This window comes from Arachis ipaensis, chromosome B8, assembly GCF_059453495.1.
Source record: "Arachis ipaensis isolate K30076 ecotype BB chromosome B8, ASM5945349v1, whole genome shotgun sequence".
NCBI classification, from domain to species: domain Eukaryota; kingdom Viridiplantae; phylum Streptophyta; class Magnoliopsida; order Fabales; family Fabaceae; genus Arachis; species Arachis ipaensis.
Genome location: NC_142443.1, coordinates 16,159,838 through 16,183,012, shown reverse-complemented (window position 1 = coordinate 16,183,012; position 23,175 = coordinate 16,159,838). Strand labels below are relative to the sequence as shown.

Here is a 23,175-nt window from a genome sequence, read left to right as displayed (position 1 = left end):
TCTTTATGTTTAGATTTATTTTCTATTATTAATGCAATTGAGGTATTTCACATTTATGATTCTTATTCAGCTTTTTATATTCTTGGCTTTAATTGATTAATTGGAGACTCTTGAGTTATCAAACTCATCGTGATTGATAATTGTTATTTTTGCCAATTGAATTGAATTCCAATAACTCTAGTCCTTTCTTAGGAATTGGCTAAGACTTGAGGATCAAACCAATTAGTCCACTTGACTTTCCTTTGCTTTAGTAAATGTTAACTAAGTGGGGTTAAAACTCAATTCTCATCACCATCGATAAGGATAACTAGGATAGGACTTCTAGATTTTCACACCTTACCAAGAGTTTTATTAGATATTAATTTATTAATTCCTGCGATTTATTTTCCTTGTTCAAACCTTTTCAAAACCCAAGAAAATACTGTTTTCCATAACCACTAATAAATTATACTTCCCTGCAATTCCTTGAGAAGACGACCCGAGGTTTAAATACTTCGGTTTATAAATTTTATTGGGTTTGCTTAAGTGACAAACAAAACGTTTGTACGAAAGGATTTTCTGTTGCTTTAGAAACTATACTTGCAACGCAATAATATATTTGTGAATTTCTTTACCGACAGGAAATCCGATCATCAAAATGGCGCCGTTGCTGGGGAATTGCAAACGTGTGCCTTATTATAGGTTATTGTAAATATTTGCTTTTAAATTGATTTTTTTTCGAAAAATTTTTTTTTTCAGATTTTTATTTTAAAATTTTTATCTTATCTTATCTTAGTTTTAAATTTTAAAAATTCAAATCTTTTTCAAAATATTTTCTTTTTGTTAGTTTTTGTTTCTATTTTCTCCTACTACTATGAACTCTCACCCCTTTTGCTATGAGTCTGGTTATAATTATGTTGCAGGAAGAGGAAATTACAATGAGAACAGACATCAAGGTTGGAACAATCAAAGATGGGAGGAGCCACAAGGATTTGATCAACCCTCATGGCAACAACCACCTCCAATGGACTATCAACAACCGTTCTGTGATGCATATCAAGGCAATGGCTATGGTGAGCGCTCTTTTGATTATTAACAACCACCACCATATGCCTATGAACCATTTCCTCAACATGACTTTAGACCACCATACTCACAAGCCCCTTTCCATAATTCACCTCCATATGACCCTAACCCGTATCCACCATACCAACCACCTTATGAGCCAAATGAACCATACACAGAACCACCCCCATTCCAACACAACTACTCTCATGAACCACCACCTCAATATACACCATCTCCTTATCATTATCAAGATGAACCACCTTCCTACCATGAACCCTTTCTCCCAACAAATGAACCCTCCTATCCACCCCAAACCTCCATGGAGAAAGCACTTACCGATCTAAACTCTACTATACAAGCTCTCGTCTCCTAAATCGGACCACCAAATACCTTCAATAATAACCCCTCAAGCTCTAGTGCACTTCCTTTTTAACCACAGAATGATCTCTCCATCCCATCACCACCATCCATGGAAGAGCACCCACATCCATCAATCCAAGAGCAACATGGTCCCAATGATGCTATTGACATGGAACAAGAGAGAAGGGATCATCTTCGCGAATCCATACTTCATAAGGAGCTAGAGGAGGCCCTAAAGGTGAAGGTAGTAAAGACCCTTGAAGTCGAAGTAGTGGTTGAAGAATTAGTGAAGGAAGACATCAAGGAGGAGTCTGATTTTGTCTTAGAGCAAGAGGAGGCCCAAAATGTGGAGATAGGAGAGACCCTTGAAGATGAAAGAATAGTTGAAAGGAGTTGTCATGGAAAGAAAATCATCAAGGATGAATACGATTTTATATTAAAACTACTGGACAAAGCAGTAATTATCGAAGAGGAAGAAGTGGTTGAAGACTTGGGAGATGTTGAACCTCCATGGGAAAGTCAAGACATAGAGCCTCCTTCCAAGACGGTTGCATTTGATGTTGAGGAGGGTATACAACCTCCAAGGCATGTCATGGTTAAGGACTTGGAAGAGGTCGATCAAGAGATGGAGATTCAAGAAGAAGAAGCACAACCTTCCATGCCCTTGGAAAGCAGTGAAGAGGAGATTGAATTGGAAGAAAGCTACCAAGAGGAAGAGGTTGAAATTGAAGAAGCTTACAAGGAGGTAGAAGTTGTCAGAGAAGAGCACAAGGGAGTAGAGCTTGCGAATTCGTTCGAAATACCTCTCCCAAGGCCATTACCATCCAACACAACGTTCAAGTGGGTCAAAATCTTATCTGTGACCTTTACTTTCCCACTTGAATATGGGCTACTAGAGATGGATGGTCAGCTTAGAGCTCTTTGTGACATTAAGAGTAAGAGGAAGATGGTCAGTGGTAAGAATTGTCCTGCAAGGTTCATTATAGTTGGAAGCTTTAAGTTTAAACGCAAAGGTTGGTGTAGAGCTCAATTGAATAGGTCTAGGAAGTTGTTTGGACGCTTCAGTGAGAATTCTAAAGCTGAACCACCCAGATGGAATCATGATAATCAACTTGAAGACGGGTGTAGAAACAAGATTTGGGATCCAGGAATATATGAGGATCAACTTTGGGAGCTCAAAGCTTGTGAAGAACCCCATCAAAGCTTGAGGAATTTACTTAGTATTGATAGAGCTTATTGGAAGTCCAAGCATTGGAGGAAGTTTCAAGACGAGTTCAAGCACAAGCCGCCATGACAAGGAACTCAGCACATGTCCAACTTAAGGACTTTAACTAAAAGTGCTAGGTGGGAGACAACCCACCATGGTATATTCGTTCCTTTTTATTCTTAATCTTATTTTATTTCATTTTTACTAGTGTTCATTTATAATTTTTGCATATTCACCTGCATTTTTGCATTTGCATAAAAAAAATGCACGCGACGCGTAAGCGCCGCTGACGCGTTCGCGTTACAAGTGCATTAGGAATAAAAGAAAAGTGAACAGAGAGTCACGCGAGAGTGTAGCTGGAGGCGTGCCTTAGGCACAAATATGCCCACGCAACCGCGTCGCCGACGCGGCCGCGTCATTTGAAAAATAGCTTCCCCACGCGTCCGCGTCACCCACGCGAATGCGTGGCTCTGTAAAATCGACGTAAAGGGGTGTATGGCAGTATGTTGGGCTGGAATGGGGCTGGACTCGTGCTGGAAGCCCAATCCCTCCCACGCGAACGCGTTTCCCACGCGGCCGCGTCGTTTTCCAAAAATGGCCATCCACGTGATTGCGTCAGCCACGCAACTGCGTCACCCAAAAATTTGGTGAAAAGAGTTTCGAACAGAGAGTTGCGCGAACGCGAGGCTGCACTCGCGCCAATCGCACAAATGCGGCCACGCGATTGCGTGACCCACGCGTCCGCGTCACTTGACCTTATCACACACCACGCGACCGCATCACTCACGCGTCCGCGTCGCCTGCGCCGCACAACTTATCCAAATCAGCACCAATTATCTTATCTTTTCTTTTCTAATCCTAATTTCTTCTATCTTTCCTTCTTTCTTCTTTTTTTCTTACTTTATTTCTTTCACTTCTCATTCTTTTTCACCTTCATTCTATTTTACTTAATTTATTTACATACTTTCATTCATTACATTTTAATTTTGTGCATATTTTTACTTTCTTTTCTAAATTTATTACTTTTCTGTTGGTGTTGAATTTTCTTATTTAACTGTTGCATCTTCTCTTGAATTATTTTGGATGCTTAGTGACTTGTTTTATTCTGATTGGGTAATATTATTTAAATCAATGCCAATCTTTTATATCTGTATTACTTTTGCATTGACATGAATTTATATTATCTCTCCTTCCCCACTCTCTTCCCCATTGTTGCAAATTTTGCACCATTGGTATGCCATGTGCTTCTATTATTTTCTCACGTACATGTTGAAGCTTCCATGTAAATGAGACCCTTATCAATTGGCATTAACCCACCCATACTTCATTTATTTTCTTATCTTTATTTCTGGGTTACTTTTCTTCCCTTTTTCTTTCAGGATGGCCACCCGGAAGGGAACCAGAAGACGTTTACATGGGGAGACAGACAAGTCCATCTGCACATTCTCTGGAAGAAAAGCATTAGTTGGAAAAACCCGTCCACTTGCACATCTTAGTATGCACCGAGGATGGTGCAATCTTTAAGTGTGGGGAGGTCGATATCGATCTCCATGGGTTAGTTATTTTCTTCTCAACACCAATATTTTACTTTATTTGTTAGTTCATTGTTGCATTTACATGTTTGATTGCATATTTTTTTGGTTTTGTGCATATTTTACTACTTGGTTGAAGTAATATTTTCTTTTTCAAGAAACTTTTTAGAGTATTTCACTAATTTAAATTAAAACTTTTTGTTAAACTTGTTTGAATAAATATTATACTGGAACATGGTTTAGAGCTCGAACACACAAAACCAGTGAGATTTTGAACTTATTTGATTGGTTGCATTTTATCAACCAATATTTTATTTTTGTGTGTGTTGTTCTCTCTAAAATTGTGATATTTGTCTTGCTTAATTCTATATTTCCATTGTTTGATGCATGCATGCACTTATATGATTGAGGCCTTTGTTTCACTGAGCTTACATACCCATATGGCCTTAACCCTTCATTATCTCTTGCAAACCAATTTTGAGCCTATTATACCCTTTTGTTCTTTACTTTAGCACATCATTAACTCTAAGCGAAAAATAATAATGTCCTTAATTTGAATCCTTGGTTAGCTTAGACTAGTGAGAATGCTCATGAATTAAATGTGGGAAAGTGGGTTTGAAAACATTTGGTTTGAGAATTGAGTATGTTAGTGAAAGAAATGTTTAGGACATGATTCATGCATCCAATAATTTAATCATATGCATTGAGAAAAATAAAAGAAAAGAAAAAAAATATTATAAAATATAAAAAAAAGAAGAAAAAAAAAGAGAAAAAGAAAAGAAAAAGAGCAATTAAGCAAAAGGGGACAAAATGCCCCAAAGTAAGTGGTGAAAGCAATGCATATGTACTGTACTTGAAATTAGAATGCATGAATATGTGGAAAATATGGTTAATGCATAGTTAGATGTGGTATTATGATTACATGGATTGTCTAAAGTTAAGTGGAAAGTTTAAGTTAATTAAGGATTCAGATTTTAGTCCACTTGGCCAAATACAATCCTACCTTGACCCTAACCCCATTACAACCCTTAAAAGACCTCTTGCTATGTGTATCTGTGCATTAAATTTTTGTTGATTGTTAGATGAAGAGCAAGCCTTAGAAAGCAAGGTTAGTAGAGAATTGAGAGAATCGAACCTTAAACACATGAGTGATTAGAGTGCATACACTTCCAGTGAGAGTTCGATGCTCGATTCTTTGTTCCCGGCTTTCATGAGCTATTTTCTTCTTGCAAGCTCACTTGTATTTTATTTTGTGATTTGAATTAGTGAGATCCAGTTCATATTTCTTCTTGAAGGATTTATTTACTCTTCACCAAGTAGAAAAAGCATTCTGCATTTAGTTGCATTCATAGGTTGCATTTCATACATTCTACCATTCCCTTCACTCTTTTAGTTCTCTTAAACTTAGCATGAGGACATGCTAATGTTTAAGTGTGGGGAGGTTGATAAACCACTATTTTATGGTTTATTTTGTGCTCAATTGAGTGGTTTTTATCAACTTTTTACCCACTTATTCATACTATTCGCATGTTTTACGTTTTCCTTCCTGATTTTGTGCTATGATTGAAAACATGCTTCTTTGGCCTTTAAATTACTAACTTTAATCCTCTCTTATTATCATTCGATGCCGTGATATGTGTGTTAAGTGATTTCAGATATACAGGGCAGAAATGGCTCAGAGGATGGAAAGAAAGTATGCAAAAGTGGAAGGAATACAAGAAGTTGAAGAAATTGCTAAGTTGTCCAGCCTGACCTCTTCGCACTCAAACGGTCATAACTTGAGCTACAGAATTTCAAATGAGATTGTTTTAGTTGCGTTGGAAAGCTAACGTCCATGGCTTCGCAACGATATATAATTTGTCATAGCTTTCCTGACGCCAAGTGACGCGAACGCGTGGATCACACGGACGCGTGACCTGGCAAAAATGCAATCCATGCAAACGCGTGGATGACGCCTTCGCGTCACTTTGTCGTGACCTGAACATAACAGGGCGATTTCTGGGATGTTTTTGTCCCAGTTTTCGGCCCAGAAAACTCATATTAGAGGCTATAAAGTGGGGGAATGCATCCATTTATGAAGGAGGTCTTCCATAATTCACAATTTTAGGTTTTAGATGTAGTTTTTAGAGAGAGAGGTTCTCTCCTCTCTCTTAGGATTAGGATTAGGATTTCTCTCAATTTTAGGACTGCTTATCTTTATTACAGGTTCAATGTTCCTTTTATTTATTTTATCAAATTAGTTCATGAACTCTTTATGTTTAGATTGATTTTCTATTATTAATGCAATTGAGGTATTTCAGATTTATGATTATTATTCAGCTTTTTATATTCTTGGCTTTAATTGATTAATTGGAGACTCTTGAGTTATCAAACTCATCGTGATTGATAATTGTTATTTTTTCTAATTGAATTGAATTCCAATAACTCTAGTTCTTTCTTAGGAATTGGCTAGGACTTGAGGATCAAACTAATTAGTCCACTTGACTTTCCTTTGCTTTAGTAAAGGTTAACTAAGTGGGATTAAAACTCAATTCTCATCACCATCGATAAGGATAACTAGGATAGGACTTCCAGATTTTCACACCTTGCCAAGAGTTTTATTAGATATTAATTTATTAATTCCTGCAATTTATTTTCCTTATTCAAACCTTTTCAAAACCCAAGAAAATACTGTTTTCCATAACCACTAATAAATCATACTTCCCTGCAATTCCTTGAGAAGACGACCCGAGGTTTAAATACTTCGGTTTATAAATTTTATTGGGTTTACTTAAGTGACAAACAAAACGTTTGTACGGAAGGATTTTCTGTTGGTTTAGAAGCTATACTTGCAACGCAATAATATATTTGTGAATTTCTTTACCGACAGGAAATCCGATCGTCATGCATCGTCATGTAATCCAAGGTCAATGATATCATTATCCTAACAACCAAGCTAAGGGTAATCGGTTCACCGGTATCAACCACCATTTTCAAAGGAGTTGGGTCATCAATCTGGTAAAGTTTCTGACCCTCTATCCTATCATCGGATTCGATTCGGTCTCTTGGTTTAGTCTTAACTACAACCACACAACTAGACTTGCATGAACTCGGATAAGGCAAAAAGTACACCTGTCTTGCATTTTGAGGTAGAATAAAAGATTGTAGTGCCTATATTTTCTAGTTAAATTAACTTCAGTGATATCGTAGTCATTGTGCTTTCGTGTTTCTTGTCACGAACTAGGATTATACCATTCACATTAAATACACACACCTTGTACGTAGTGCAACAGAAATATTCTAATTCAATTATGTTATGCAACACACCAAACCAATCAAAATGACCACCGTCTAAATCTCTACGAACCCAAACTCCGGTGTTATCTGTTTTTTTTCCTATCGACCACTGTAAGGTATGAAATCGATATCCATTAACATTGTACATCGGGTAGCTAGTGTCCTTATTCATTGGGTCCCAACTAAGAGCAACTATTTTTTAATCTATTGTGTTAGATAGATGCACGCTGACGTATTCTCTAAACCAACATGAAAAGTTGTTCGATGAGGTATCAGAATTTACCTCCTGAAATAACATATATGATAGAATAGGATAAAATTTTTTTGATTAGATTACGAAGTTAGAATGTTACTGATTGCAATATTTATGAGGACTTAAGAAACTCACATGAGGTACAGTGAAATCTTGTCACAGTTAAGCAACACATGCAGATGTGCGGCATCGATTTCCTTCTTCTCTAACCAGTAGTCACTGCCCACACCCATTGAAGCTCCTTCCAGAGCAAAGATTAGGTATGTTGTTCCACCCGATGATGATTTTCTCCACTCATCGATCCTTGCAATCCTTGTTATACATGACTCAACATGAGACTGAACATAGAATGAGCAAAATCCGGATGTTTTCTAAGCTAGGAATGCTTCACAGATGCTGCCCTCAATCCGAGCCATGTTCTTCACGGTGCGCTTAAATGAACCAATATAATCATCCTCTCAAATTGGATCGGCCAACTTAGTAGTGCTTCGAATGGTAGATGGACTGCTAAGTGTTCCATAATGTTAAAAAATGATGGAGAGAATATCCTCTCTAACTTACAAAGTATGATGAGAATATTCTTATCCATGACTGTGAGATCATTAATACTAAGTTTGACAGCACATAAATCCCTAAAGAACTCACTTATTTCTGTGAGTGATTTTTAGATGTTGGTTGAAAGTTTTCTGAATGCAACTGGAAGCAAAGGCTCCATGAAAACGTGACAATCATGGTTCTTCAACCCAACAAACCTACCCTGTGACATGTTTGCACACCTACTCAAGTTAGAAGCGTAAGCATCAGGAAACCTCAATCCTCTAATCCATCTACAAACATTTTGCCTCTGCTCCTTTGTTAGAGCGAACACTACCTTTGGTTTAGCCCATCGCTCGTTATCAAGTCTCCTTAAGTCCAGATCTGGTCACTTGCAAATGTCCATCAAGTGTAATCGTGTCTTATCATTATCCTTTGATCGCTCATCGTCCATTACGGTGTGCATTATATTATCAAACACGTTTTTCTCAATATGCATCACATTAAGACAATGTCGAACCAAATTATCTCTCAAATAAGGCAACTCCCAAGATATACTATGTTTAGTCCAATTATGCTCCCGGCCATATTTCGGAGGTCTCAAATCTGTCTCGTTTTTTACGATAGTTGGGATTCTGCTGACGCAATTCCAAATTTGTCTACCATTCAAATTTACGGGTACCTCTTCGTGTTCAGTTATATTCTTTTTGAACGAGTCCCTGTTGCGCCGAAAAGGATGATCAAAGTCAAGGAATTTTTTATGGAAATCAAACCATGAATTATTACCGCCAGTCGACAACCAAAATGTCTTTGTATCCTCCATACAAATGGGGCATGCCATTCTACCCTGAGCAGACCAACATAACAATATGTCGTATGTAGGAAATTCGTTAATGATCTAAATCAATGCAGCCCGCAATTGGAAGTTTGTCTTCGTCGAAATATCATATGTTTCTACACTATCAATCCACAACTCCTTTAACTCATCCACCAAGGGCTGCAAGAAGACATGCATCTATTTTGGCCTTTGGATTTCTGGGACCAGGTATAATGCAAATTAGGAACATGTATGGGTCCTTCATGCATATTTCGGGACTCATGTTATACGATGTCATGACTATAGACCAATAAGAGTACACGTTACCGAAATTGAAATTCAGTGCGAATCCGTCAGAGCACAAAGCTAGTCTAACATTTCTCGGCTCACTTGCAAATATAGAATGCACCCGATCAAAATGCTTCCAGGCTTTTCCGTGTGACAGGTGTGTCATGATTCCATCATCCCTCTTGTTGTTACTATGCCAAGTCATGTGAGGGGCCAAACTCATCGATGCATACAATCGTTTCAGCCTAGGCATCAAGGACAACTAGTGCATCTGTTTCATCAGAGCTCTCTTTAATCGACATTTCCCAATCTATTCTCTCTCGACTTGGAACCTTGGTGATTTATAAAATATGCATTCAGTTAGGTCTGAATTCCTCTTGTAATACAACATACACCCATTCAAACAACAATCAATATTTAATGAATTTAGACCCAATTTTGAAACTAGCTTCTTTGCTTCATAGTGGTTTCAGGGGATGCCAGAGGTCCCGACAGGTACTAGTTCGTTACAAAGGGTGGTACACTTATCAAAGGACTCTTGCATATGATTTGAGTCTGACTTAATAGTCATTATTTTAACACATGCAGACAACTCCAAATGAACGCAACCCTCATACAACGGTCTCGTGGCAGATTTTAACAGATGATAAAATATCCTTGCCTCCGGGTTAGGTTCTTGTTCAGCTTCTTCCAATTTCGTAACATCTGTTGCATCAAACACCATCTCGTTGTATCTCTCTTGGTTATCCTTCCAAGTCATGTCTTTCATATTTAGTTCTCTTTCCACCCGAACCCTCGTTGACCGATAGTCGGACCTATTCAAATTCGAGGCAGGCCTGTTAATTCCCTATTCGTCTACTTTTCCATGCTCCGTCCACATTCAATACCCATCTTTGAACCCGTTACAGTAAAGGTGAAGTGTTATATTCGCAGATCCTAACCACTTAGTCAGTCGACACTTTTCACACAGAACCTAGATACCCCTTCAGACCTAAATGGTTCCATGCTGAACACATGCCCGATCAATGTGTCAACTTCCTCAAAGAATTCAGGTTTTAATCTACCCTGGTCTACCGTTATCCCTATCATACGTCCATAGACGATAACTTGGAATCATATTGAATCACACACCCTAAAATTTGACAAACAAGACAAAATTATTAAATTCTTTACAAAATCTGGTAGAGCATACCCTATAATTATAATCTTCTGTAAACCAAACAAGTTTTAAAAAAAATAACACAAATTTTTTGCAGAATTTTTCCTTAATTCAGAGACATCAATAAAAAAAATATACAAATTTTCACAGTAAAAACAGTTGCAAGCATATATTAGAACAAACACAAACTCAATAACATACCAAATCCTAACTGTTTTAGTGCGCAACCCCTTATAGATCCACAATTTTCCATCAAACAAGGGTTTCGAGAAAGCACATATATGCGACCTTCTCCCACTTCCTTCCTAAAACGCTATCTTAGGAAAAGTAAGTCAAACATAAAACTTAAACAATTGATTATAGTTAGAGATAAAAAACATACCTGAAACACGGATGCACAGAATACGAAAAAAACAAAATCCAATTACTCAGACAAATACCACCATCCTAATAAAAAAAACTTATTAAACTCACAAGGTGAAACTAATTAGTTCAACAAAGTACACAAAGTCATCCACCAACAATGTCAAACACTCTTAATCTCACCCCACTTAACCTACATTAACTTAATAATTGCTATTTATGTTAAATTAACATAAGAAATCATAATCACAAACTTTATTACCCTATTTTAATCAATTATTTGATAATAAAATTTCTAAACAAAACCCTAGACTCACAAAAAAATCTGAAAAAAAAAACTAAAAACCACAAACCAAACCCTAACCACAAACTCTGTTACCATAATTTAATGGGTTAAGTACGATTTTGGTCCTTAAGGTAGGGGCTGAAAATTTTTTTCGTCCCTGGCTTTTTTTTTGCTACAAAATGGTCCCAAAGGTTTAACTTAGTTTTAAAATGGTCCTTCAGACAAAAATACCCTTCCTCCTTCTTCCCCAAAATCAACTAGAAAGCAGAAGTAGATGCAAAGGCAAAAGGAGAAACAAAAGCAGAAGCAGGAAGTAGAATCAACAACAACAACAATGGTGAATCAAAAATGGTGAACAACAATGATGAATCAACAATAGCAATAACAATAAAACAACAACAACAATGGTGAATCAACAAAAGCAAAAGAGAAGCAGAAGTAGAAGAAGCAAAAAACAGAAACGGAAAATATAAGCAACAACATTAAAATACCAATCTGCTGGCATCCGGCAAGGAGCATCGACGACCGTCCAACCTCGCGGATCTGCTGGTGTCGACGTGGCCTCACTCCAGCGGCGGCGATAGGACAGGGCTCGATGGCGACTGACGACGCGGCGGTTCAGCGCCTCCGTTCTTTTCTTCTCTCCCTCTCCGCTTCTCTTCCTCTCTTCCTCTGCTCTCTCTTCTCTGGCCGTTAGTGCGAGTGAGATCTGAAACCCCTTCCCTCTCCCATTAGTGTGATCGAACGATGAGGAGCGGCAGCGGCAGTGGCGGTAGCGGCGACGAGGAGTAGCAGCACTTTCCCTCCCCTTCCCTGGAACCCCCCCACGAAGCGTGATCCCCCCTTCCCCCTTAATCAGTTTCTTTTTATTATTATTATTTTTTATCTTTTTAAGTAGGGGTATTTTCGAAATAAAAATTAAAAATTTGGTAAAAAGTACGATTTTAAAACTAAGTTAAACATTCGGGACCATTTTATAGCAAAAAGAAGACCGGGGACGAAAAATATTTTCGGTCCTACCTTAGGGACCAAAGTCGTAGTTAACCCTAATTTAATTAATAATTTGGTAAAATACCTAACAAAATCTTGAAGTAAAAAAATTCTAAAAAACAGTAAAAAAAACTATACCAACTCCTAATCACAAACTTCATTACACTAATTTAATCAATAATTTCATAAACTATTTAATCAAAAATCCTAAACTCACATAAAAATCTTAATAAAATAAAAACTATGCCAAAATTACCTTTGATGGTGGTTGCAGGATGCTGGACGCATGGTGGTATCAGTAATGATGATGACACCGATGTCAGTGGCCACCAAGAACAGCGGCGACATTTCCAACCTTCCCAGCGGCGATTGATAGCTCCAGCGGTGAGAATGTCCAGTGGCGGCGGCACCAAAGGCTTTGGCAGGTGACGGTAATGCTGGCAACACCTCCGTTGACGAGAGAACACAAGAGGAGAGAGAGAGAGAGGGGGAGAGAGAGAGAGAGAGAGAGAGAGAGAGAGAGAGAGAAGAGAGAAGAGAGAGAGAGTGAACTTGGACAAGTGAGTGAAGAAGGGTTCGCGTTTGAATTTTCAACCAATCTAACCATCGGATTTACCTTCAGAATACTCCGATGGTAAATTGGTCAAATACAACGTTTCACTGAAGCGGTTTACAGTCGGCAAAATCCGACGGTAAAATCGATAGTAAGGTTAGTGCGCACAGATCAATATTTTGCACTACTAATCACCGTCGAATTTAGCGTCAGATTATAAAATATGATAGTAAACATTTTAGGAAATCTAAGCTACTTTGTATCCGATGCAAAATCCGACGCTAAATCCGCCGGTAATTGACGTCGCTAAATCCGAGGGTAACTCTGATCATTTTCAGTGTTTTTCTTGTAGTGATCATCATCTAAGACACATTGCTAGACATGAATGTCATCCATGGATGCTGCTTGGAGATTTCAATGAGACTACGGAGGAATAGGAGAAAAAAAGGGGTCCGTATTGATCAGCATGCTTGTAAAAGGTTCAGAAATTGGATTAACAGCTATAATTTGTTAGATCTAGGTTTTATAGGGGCGAGATATACTTGAAGTGGGGGATAAAGAGGTGATCTAGATCGGGTACAGGGGTCTTGCAAATGCAGCATGGAGAAAGGAATTTGGGAATGCAAGAATAGAGGTTCTTCCAAGAGCGTTCTCTAACCACCACCCTCTTTTGGTTTGGATGAATCCAAACAGAGAGGACCAGGAGCCAAGATCTTTTTGTTTTGAAGCTATGTGGCTCACATATCCTGATTTTCTTGAGTTTGTGAGAGATTCTTGGCAAAAAAGAGAATCTTTTCCTATTTCTCTGGAGAAGTTAACAAAATACCTAAAAAAATGAAATTTGGAGGTCTTTGGTAACGTTTTCAAAAAGAAGTGGAGGATCTTGAATCGGCTGAATGGTATCTAGAGGTCCTTGAGTTATGGTTCAAATCTGTTCCTAGAAGAACTTGAAGGAAATCTCACTATGGAACTAGAGATGATCCTTGACCAAGAGAAAATCTTCTGGCTCCAAAAGTCTGGACAACAATAGATTATTGAAAGGGATAGGAATACAAGGTTTTATCATACAAAGATAACCATTAATCGACGTAAGAACAAGGTAATAAAGCTCATGAAGCTGGATGGATTGTGGTGTGAAAATAGTGATGAATTGAGGAATATGGCCATAGAGTTCTTCAAAAAGCTATATGAGAAAGACAACCCTAACAGACCCAATCTACACACAAGATACTCCTATCCTTGCATTGAGGCAGGGACCAGTAGCCTTTTAGCCAGGAGGCCAAACAGCCAGGACATTGAAAAAGCCATTTTTGGGATAGGCTCCCTTAAGGCACTTGGAGATAATGGATTTCCAGCGCTTTTCTATAAGAAAAACCGGAGCACAATTGAAAATTCCTTTTGCAGCTTTATCGTCAACCTTTGGGAGGAACCTCAAAATATAAAAAAGATAAATTTATTTCTCAGTTTAAACCAATCACCTTATGCAATGTGACTTACAAATGTCTCACTAAAATTTTAGTGAATGAAATTAAATTTTTATTGGAGAATCATATAGCCCCTAATCAATATAGTTTCATCCCGGGAAGAGTCATTCATGATAACATTATTATCACAAAGAAATTAACTCTTGACATGAAGAAAATGAAAGGTAGAAAAAAAATCATGGCTATAATTATTGATTTTGAAAAGACTTACGATAGACTTAATTGGAATTTTTTAAAGTTGTGTTTGGAGGAATTTGGAACCCTAGAACATGTGGTTAAGATTATTTTTAGCTACATTAGCTTAGTTTCCTACCAAATTCTATAGAATGGGTGTAAGACACAAAAATTCCACCCAACTCGGGGAATAAGACAGGGAGATTCTTTGTCTCCCTACCTATTTGTGATTCTTATTAACAACCTCTCCCAGTTGATTAAAGAAGAAGTGGTCAGAGAAAGATGGAAGCCAATAAGAACAAGGAAGGACAGTCCCCTTATCTCTCATTTTCTGTTTATAGACGACTTATTTGTTTCTTTAGAAGCCTCAGAGGAGCAACTTATGAAAGTGAATCAAATTTTAGACTATTTCTGCAAAGCATCAGGGCTAAGAATAAACTCTGCAAAAACTATTATACTTTACTCTAAAAGTATAGACAAAAGAACCAGAGAGAATATTATCAATAAAAGTGGATATCAAGAAGTCAACAACCTTGGTAAATATTTGGGGAATATGTTGACAAATGACAAGAAGAAAAAGGAAAATTTCAAGCATATAATAGAAAGAATTAAAGAAAAGATAGGAGGATGAAAATCCAATTGTCTCTCCATGGCGGGTAGGGTCACGCTAGCTCAATCTGTCCTCAGTGCCTTTCCAAATTTTGATATGATGCACATCATGATTACCAAAGGAATCTATGCAGAAGTGAAAAAATGTCAAAAAAATTTTATCTGAGGGGATGAAAATAGAACCAAGAGATTGCATACTATTAATTGGGACTTGATATGCAAACCAAAGGCGATGGAGGGAATGGGTTTTAAGAAACTCAACACAGTGAATGAGACTTTTATGATAAAAATTCTTTGGAGAATTCTTACAGATTAAAACATTCTATAGGTCAAAGTTTTGCTTGCTAAATATGAAAAGGGACACAATTTGCTACAAAATCTCCAAACTCGAAACGGTAATTTAGAATTATGAAAAATCTTGAAAAAATTCTAGAGCAAAATAGTGAAAAATATTACCTTCTTTTTGGGTGATGGGAGCTCTATCAATATTCGGCAAGACTATTTGGTGAAAGAAGAACATGCATTATAAGAAAAAGCCCTAACCAATATCAATACCCATTTGATGAATCTTAAAGTAGCTGAATGTGTTAATAATCAAGCTGAATGGAATATCCAGCTATTCTAAAACTACTTACCAGATTATGTGATCAACAAGATTAGATCTTTACACCAGTCTACACAAGAGCTTGGAAGGGATAATATCCTTTGGAATTTCACCAACGATAGATCCTTTTCAATAGAAAGTGCATAACGGTTCCTAACAAATGAAGAGGACCCAACAGATCAAACTTTGAATTTGATATGGAAATGGTAAGTCCTAAAGAATAAAGAATTTTATGTGACTGACAACCCACAAAAGTTTAACTACGGTGGAGAAAAGAAACAGGTTGATGAACACTTTTTCGGATTGTCACCAATGCAGGGGTATGGTGGAATCGATCTTGCACGTTTAGCAAGACTGTCCTTTGGCATTCAGAATGTGGGTCTTACTTCTGCAAACCTCACAAGTTTGATAATTTTTTCAAAGCTCCCTTCGATACTTGGACGAGATGGAACTTCATATCAGAGCTGGGCAACAACCCCCCAAATTTCCTGAATCGACACCTTCTTTGTAGCCTGCTAGTGGCTCTGGAAATGGAAAAATAAGAAGATTTTCAACCTTCTCTATCAAGGACCTCCAAACGCTAGCAGTGTTGTTCAGAAATTTTCTAGTGAAATAGTTATTGCTTTCTCAAAATCAACTCTATTAAAATCAGGAAGAAGAAGGCATGAACTACAGATAGCGTGGAAAAATCTTCCAATAGGGTGGATTAAAGTAAACACATATGGAGTTTCAGAGGAAAATCCATGAAAGTCTAGATGCGGAAGAATTCTTCATAGTGAAGATGGGCATTGGATTGCTGGATTCATGGCAAACGTAGTTCTGTGCACTGCATTCCAAACAAAACTTTGGAGACTTTTCCATGGCATTTCAAACAGCTTGGGAATTGAGTTTTAGAAAAATTGATATTGAAGTGGAGTTTTAAGCTACTCTAAAGGTTATATCCAAGAAGAAAAACTAGAAATCTCATCGGAACTCTTTAATCTGATGAATTGGGAAGTTGTTGTGCATAGAGATGACAACGGGTCCTCATGGGGCGGGGACATGTCCACCGCCACTCCCTCCCCCCCCCCCCAGTCTCTGCCACCCATAATCCATCCCATCCTCGGCCCATCCCCACGACGGGTAACAGAAACCCCGTATTTGCAGTGAATCGGGATCTCTGCGGATATCTACAATTTTTTTAAAAAACTAAAAAAAATCAGAAAAATTTGAAAAAAAAATTCTCAATTATCATTACAATGATAATCTCCATCACTAGCAACATTTAGTCATAAGTTCACAATTCATATCCAACAACAACAACAAGAAAGTCTTGTCCCATTAAGTGGGGTCGGCTACATGAATCAAACGACGCCATTGTGCTCTGTCATGTATCATATCTACAGAGAGACCGTTTACATGTAGATCTCGTTTGACCACCTCATGGATGGTCTTCTTAGGTCTGCCTCTGTCTTTCGCCCCTTGTCCATCTTCCATCTCATCCACCCTCCTGATTGGATGTTCTATCGCTATTCTTCTCACATGTCCAAACCACCTGAGACGCGATTCAACCATTTTTTTTCACAATGGGTGCTACTCCAACTCTCTCCTTTATATCTTCGTTCCTTATTTTATCCAATCGCGTATGACAACTCATCCATCTCAACATCTTCATCTCTGCCACACTCAGCTTCTGTTCGTGCTCCCCTTTAGTTGCCCAACACTCTGTACCATAAAGCATAGCCGGTCTTATAGCGGTGCGATAGAATTTACCTTTAAGTTTTAAAGGCACTTTTTTGTTGCATATAAAACCAGATGCACTCCGCCATTTTGACCAAGCTGCTTGGATCCTATGATTTACATCATGTTCAATCTCTCCATTATCCTGTATGATGCACCCAAGATACTTAAAACTTTTAACTTTTTGCAGGATGTTTTCTCTAATCTTCACCTCTATATTAGGATTTTCCCTTCTCAGACTGAACTTACATTCTATATATTCCGTTTTGCTACGACTTATGCGCAGACCATGCACTTCTAGAGCTTCTCTCCATAAAAGTGCAAATATCATAATCATTAAATTCTTAGTAAAATAAAAATAATATAAACACAGATAAATATCTTGTCACATTTCTTCTAACTCCAAAATTCTTGCAATATTACTCTTTTTCAATTTAAGAGATGCATCATCATCTTCATTTGCAGTTTAATAATAAAATTTTCTATTTAAAAATTAAATACAACACTTTTATTATATATAATTTTAACACTATTATAATTTATAAATAAATTAAAAAATTAAAAACATAAATAACCTCTTTCAAATGAACTAAATTAGTAAATTAAACTATTTAGTAATTATTTTAAATTTTTATAAGAAATAAATTATAGTCTTAACATTTACTTTTTTTTATTACATATATAAGTTTTACAGATATATTATATAATTTATTAAAAATACGAATAGAATAAAATAAGATATATTCTACATCCGTATCTTATCCTATTGTACGGCTCTCTACCTACCTGCACCATATATGTGTTGCCAGCCCTACCTGAGAGTGGGTACCGAAAATCTAATGCATTTTTCTAAGAAGACATATTTTTGATCTAGCTAAGAAGACTTACATAGTTACCATTAGAGCAGGCCTTGCAATGCCTTCATTGAACATTTGAACCTGGACCTGGCTTCCAGGTACCATAACTCCTTGGGCCGCTAAAACGTACGTTGGCCCAAAACATACAAATATGTATGTATGACTTGGTCAAAATTTGGAGGGTTTTTAAGTATAATTTAGTCATTTACTATTTCGAATTTAAAATTTATCTTTTTAATTTTCTTAATAGCAAGCATGCCCCACCATTATTTCTAGTATGATAGTAATTTGCTTTATGTGAATTGACATCTTTATCCTTCTACCAAATCTCTATCTTTCTATCCCCACTCTTTCTCAACCACTCAGCTAACTAACTCGCCGAGATATTTATACACGTGTACTCACCCAAGCGCGTGATTTGCATTAGCCACTTCCGAGAGTAGAAGTATAACTTCACACGTGATGCTCAACTTAACCTCACAGCTCACGTTTTTCTATATTTTCTTTCTTTCATGAAATCTCGTTCTCACTTTCTCTCCTTCGAAACACTGCGGTCGTCACAGAGAGAGAAAGGTTCTGCCTTATCCAATTTAGGGTTTCAATCCGATTCGGTTCTTTCACCCTCGTTCTTGCCATATCGAAACCCTAACTAGGAGCAGGTAACATCTAATTGTTTTCCCTTTATGTTATCCCCTTTTTATTGTTTTAAGATCTAATTTTGTTTCAATTAATTTCTCCCTAAGTTCTTTCTTAATCGAAGCTAAAATTCAATATATTTTCTCTATAAATTTTGGGGGTTTTGTTTGATTTCAATCGGATTCTCCATGTAGAAACAGTTTGCATGATCAAGTTTTGTAATTCAGATCTAGCTTGCGATTCATATGCTATCTTACAATTATTGGCCTTCTCGTGGTTAATATCTTCTGTACCTTCTTATAGGCTTAAGAAAATAGCTCCCTTTGTGTTTCTTAAGGTCCCGTTACTTTCTCCTTGGTAATTTTCGGTTTCAAACTTTGGGTAAGTCTCGTTACTGCTGATTTGGAATGATTTTATCATCTGGGTGGTTTATTACTAAACTTCGATTTTGATGTATACCTGTGGAGGATTAGTAAAAAGTGATTTTTAATTTTTGATGATGTTGTGTTGTGTTGTTGCTGAGCTTTTTGTTGTAGTAATAGAACTAACATGTTGATTTTGATTCCAGGTTTCAACAATCTGTTGGTAGGACCTTTGTTTCTGAGAGAGAGTTAAGGTTCATGTCTGAATTAGACGCTCAGATTCCTACTACCTTCGGTACGTTCTACCTTGCAACTTCTGTACAAGTGTTGTATGTGGATTGGTTATTATTATTATTATTTGTGTTTTGGTTTGTTGGAAAAATTTTGATGCTGATGAATAACTTGGGATGTATTTTGGTGTGGAATACATGGTTACGATTTGTATTGTGACTGATTGTGTAAATAATATATGAACCCTTGTTGGGGTTGTGTGATGATACTTTGTAGATCCTTTTGCTGAGGCAAATGCTGAGGACTCGGGTGCTGGGTCAAAAGAGTATGTGCATATTCGCATACAGCAGCGGAATGGTAGGAAAAGCTTGACAACTGTCCAGGGATTGAAGAAAGAATTCAGCTACAACAAGATACTTAAAGACCTTAAGAAGGAGTTCTGTTGCAATGGTACAGTTGTTCAGGACCCAGAATTAGGGCAGGTACGTGTGATACTCACTTGTTACTTGTTGGATGATGATATAGTCCTTGCTTCAAATAACATTTTCGTCCGTGAATAGGTTATTCAACTTCAAGGTGATCAGAGGAAGAATGTGTCTACCTTCCTAGTTCAGGTAACTATAACTCCCATCTTTGGTGTTATGCAGTTAGTCTGTAGTCCAAATTAGTTTGTGTAAGTGTTCTTCTGAACTGTTTTTTAGTAATCTATTATGAGCCCCATGGTTTTGTCGGGTTTGTTATCCTTCTCTTTCTGTTTATGCTTAATTGCTTTTTTTTGTATGCATGTTTGTGTGATAATGGATTTGTTGTTTTTGCTTTTGGTAATTCTTTTGAATTTATTTTCTTTTGATTTTGCTTTGCACTGGAACTGTTTTCCAAATCCCTACAGAATTTATTTGATTATGTGGTTATAATGTGATGTTCTGAATGGTTGCATATTTATCATAGACTCGTAGTAGAAGGTAAGGTGGAAGATACTTGTGAGTGAACATTAATTTATGTGTGTTCCATTGAAAACGTGGCCAATGAATTACTGGGAATTTTTTTTGTTTTTAATTTTTCACCTGATTAAATCCTTTCTTTTGTGCTCCCCTTGTGGACGTGGACAGGCTGGTATCGTGAAGAAGGAGCATATCAAAATTCATGGTTTCTGAGCTTCTGGAATCTTGAGTTTGTCTTTTCTGGCTCGTTGCGAGTCATACATATATGTGATTGGTGTTTTTTATGTTGTGCTTTCTTATAATTTGTAATGTGGGATTATGGAATTTATGACTTTAAGTGCTATTATCTTAAATAAACCAAAGCTATGGAGAGTCCATTACTACATTAAATTCATATCGGAATTCGGATTCTTGGATGCGTTAGTTTTTATTTACTTATGCTATGGGTATCAATATCATGTGCCGAACATTCCCCTGTTGGGATGATCTGATGGTTGCATGAGTTAATCGTTTCTAAAAGATTACTGCAATAGTGAGTGCGGGTTGAATAGAGTCATTGACGAATGTACAGCGAATGTGGAAGATAGTTCGAAATACAGGTGGGACTTCGGCTTCGTGTCTATATCATTGACCGTATAGCCGCCACCATGGCCACTACCGGCATTTGAAGCACCTAAGAAATTATCCTTTATTTTATATTTATTGCATCAATTACCAGTCGTCATAAGTTCTTAAATAAACTATTATAAATTGGCAAGTTATCTTCTTATAACTGATGCTCTACTTTTTGTGACCAAAATGGAAGCTACTTTTAGAAAGCCATTTTTTAGACTAACAATATCAAATATCTTAAATTTTAATTAAAATATCTCAAGATCAAAAATTATTTTTTATTTTTTAAACAGACCACATAGGAGAAAAAAGAGAAAGAAGAAGAGGAATAGCAAGTGTGGGGAAGGGGAGGCCATTGCTACGATGCAAGGCTGACGCCTCACGGCACCTCAACCTTCCAAGTAACACTAGGTGTGTGTTTGGGGAGTTTGTACTTCCAAGTAACACTAGGTGTGTGTTTGGGGAGTTTGTATAGAATTGATTTTGCAAATTTGATTTTGATGAAAAGTAAATTTGTGTTAAGGTGATTTATGTTTGGCAATATTTATGTCAAAATGGATTATAGTAAAGTAAATGTTGTTTGGATTATACTACTCAAAATTACTTTTAGATGAAAAATTACTAAAAGAGACATCAATTAAAATAATTTTTTATATTATTCTATTATTTTACTTTAGATATTTGAATAAATCTTATTAATTCATTTTATAATAAAGTTAATATTTACTTACTAAATTAAAGTAACATATAAAAATTGGCAAAATATATTTTAATACATAAAAATACTAATAAATATTAAATTAAAATATAAAACACTAATGAAATACATAAAAAATAATATCTTATATAAAATTATTACATAAGAACACTATTATTTCTACTGCATGTGATTAATAATTTGATCCCTAATCGAATCTCGAACACGGTCCATTTCTGCAGAAGAGCTAATGGTTAGAGTTTGATCTGAGCTTTCACCAACATAACTATTATCTTCTCCATCAAGAATGTTTGCATGTTCATATTGATTAAACTCAGTATCTGTTTCAGAATGTCTTCTAATAAAATTATGAATAGCCATTGTTGCACACACTATCTGCACTTGAGTTTCAATTTTGAACTTGGGCATGTGTCGCAAGATAGCAAATCTATTTTTCCACACTCCAAAAGTCCTTTCTATTGTGCATCTTAAGCTTGAGTGATAATAATTAAATACTTCATTATGATTTGTGAATCCAGAAGAACGCCTAAAATCTGCAAGATGATAGCGCTCACATTTATATGGACCAATATATCCTTTCGGTGTTGGATAACCGGCATCTACCAAATAATATTTACCTAATGAAGAAAAAAAATAATTACATGATAACCAAGTAAATATAGTTTATTTGTAAGAAAATGATAAAAATTAACCTGGAGGAGGATGCGGAAAATTCATGGTAGGAGTTGTAACCTCATGAAAATGTCTACTTACTGTCTCTCCAGAATGTTGAAACCTTTCTTGTATCATCCTATTACCCACTTCATGACCAACCGTATTTAAGAACATTGCAACCATTTCCTGAACTCCCATTTGTCTTGTAGATTTTGAACTCCCATTTGTCTTGTAGATTTTAATCCATGTTCAACTAGTTCATCACAAAATTGAAAAAAAACATGTTTTTCCATCCGAAACATTTCATAACAACGAATGCCATGACCACATAAAATTTCTTGTACCCATAAATAACCTGTTTGTTCACTAGTTCTGCATGGTTTTTTGCACAGATAATTGACTGCATATTGACCAATTAATGCAGAAATATTTTCAATTTCATCTATTTCTTCTTCTATAATGGAAAGTAATTTTGATTCTTCATGTTGTTCCTTTTCATACTCTTCAAATAAATACTCCATGTTCATTCCAAATTAATTAACAAAAAGTAAGTCCTACATAAGAATATAAATAAATTCTTATCAATACCAAGCTAAGAAATAAATTATATATAATAAGAACAATAATTAAGTACCACAAATATTATATAAAATGATAAATAACTAAATAAGCAACACACAAATTTTTTTATTGTCTTATCCTAGCATAACAAAAAATTCATGGACAAATTAAAATGGAGTACAATAATAACTTAACTAGTTTTGCATAAAAATCACAAAAAAAAAATATTAATTTTCCATGAATGGTAGTGAATTATATGCTGCATGTTTGAGCCAATCCAACAATCTTGGCTCATATCCTTTTAAGGATACAAACATTTCTCTAGCAGGCTTAAACATCATTAGTTGA

The 23,175-nt window shown here is 36.4% G+C and overlaps 2 protein-coding genes across 2 annotated transcripts; one reads left to right on the top strand and one right to left on the bottom strand.

The window, feature by feature from the left end:
* Positions 1-18,327: 18,327 nt before the first annotated feature.
* On the top strand, positions 18,328-20,676 carry LOC107613354 (Translation initiation factor SUI1 family protein). Its single transcript, XM_016315318.3, has 5 exons — positions 18,328-18,771; positions 19,317-19,405; positions 19,618-19,823; positions 19,902-19,955; positions 20,451-20,676. Exons 2-5 carry the CDS (start codon positions 19,369-19,371, stop codon positions 20,493-20,495), a joined length of 342 nt encoding a protein of 113 aa, XP_016170804.1. The 5' UTR covers positions 18,328-18,771; positions 19,317-19,368; the 3' UTR covers positions 20,496-20,676.
* A 1,095-nt stretch (positions 20,677-21,771) lies between these two features.
* Positions 21,772-22,464, bottom strand: LOC148547313 (uncharacterized). The gene is made up of 3 exons (XM_088495378.1): positions 22,305-22,464; positions 22,108-22,229; positions 21,772-21,987 (listed from the first exon to the last, which is right to left on the bottom strand). The coding sequence occupies exons 1-3, from the start codon at positions 22,462-22,464 to the stop codon at positions 21,772-21,774; spliced, it is 498 nt and encodes a 165-aa protein (XP_088351504.1).
* Positions 22,465-23,175: the final 711 nt, after the last annotated feature.

Bases quoted from the DNA above. Each gene is read 5' to 3' on its own strand.
- LOC148547313 (XM_088495378.1), bottom strand. From the start codon at position 22,464: ATGGGAGTTCAGGAAATGGTTGCAATGTTCTTAAATACGGTTGGTCAT. The intron at 22,230-22,304 runs GTTAATTTTTAT...TTTCTTCATTAG, and splicing joins TTTTCCGCATCCTCCTCCAG to GTAAATATTATTTGGTAGAT. The intron at 21,988-22,107 runs GTATTTAATTAT...ACTCAAGTGCAG, and splicing joins GATTCACAAATCATAATGAA to ATAGTGTGTGCAACAATGGC.
- LOC107613354 (XM_016315318.3), top strand. From the start codon at position 19,369: ATGTCTGAATTAGACGCTCAGATTCCTACTACCTTCG. The intron at 19,824-19,901 runs GTACGTGTGATA...GTCCGTGAATAG, and splicing joins AGGACCCAGAATTAGGGCAG to GTTATTCAACTTCAAGGTGA. The intron at 19,956-20,450 runs GTAACTATAACT...GGACGTGGACAG, and splicing joins TGTCTACCTTCCTAGTTCAG to GCTGGTATCGTGAAGAAGGA.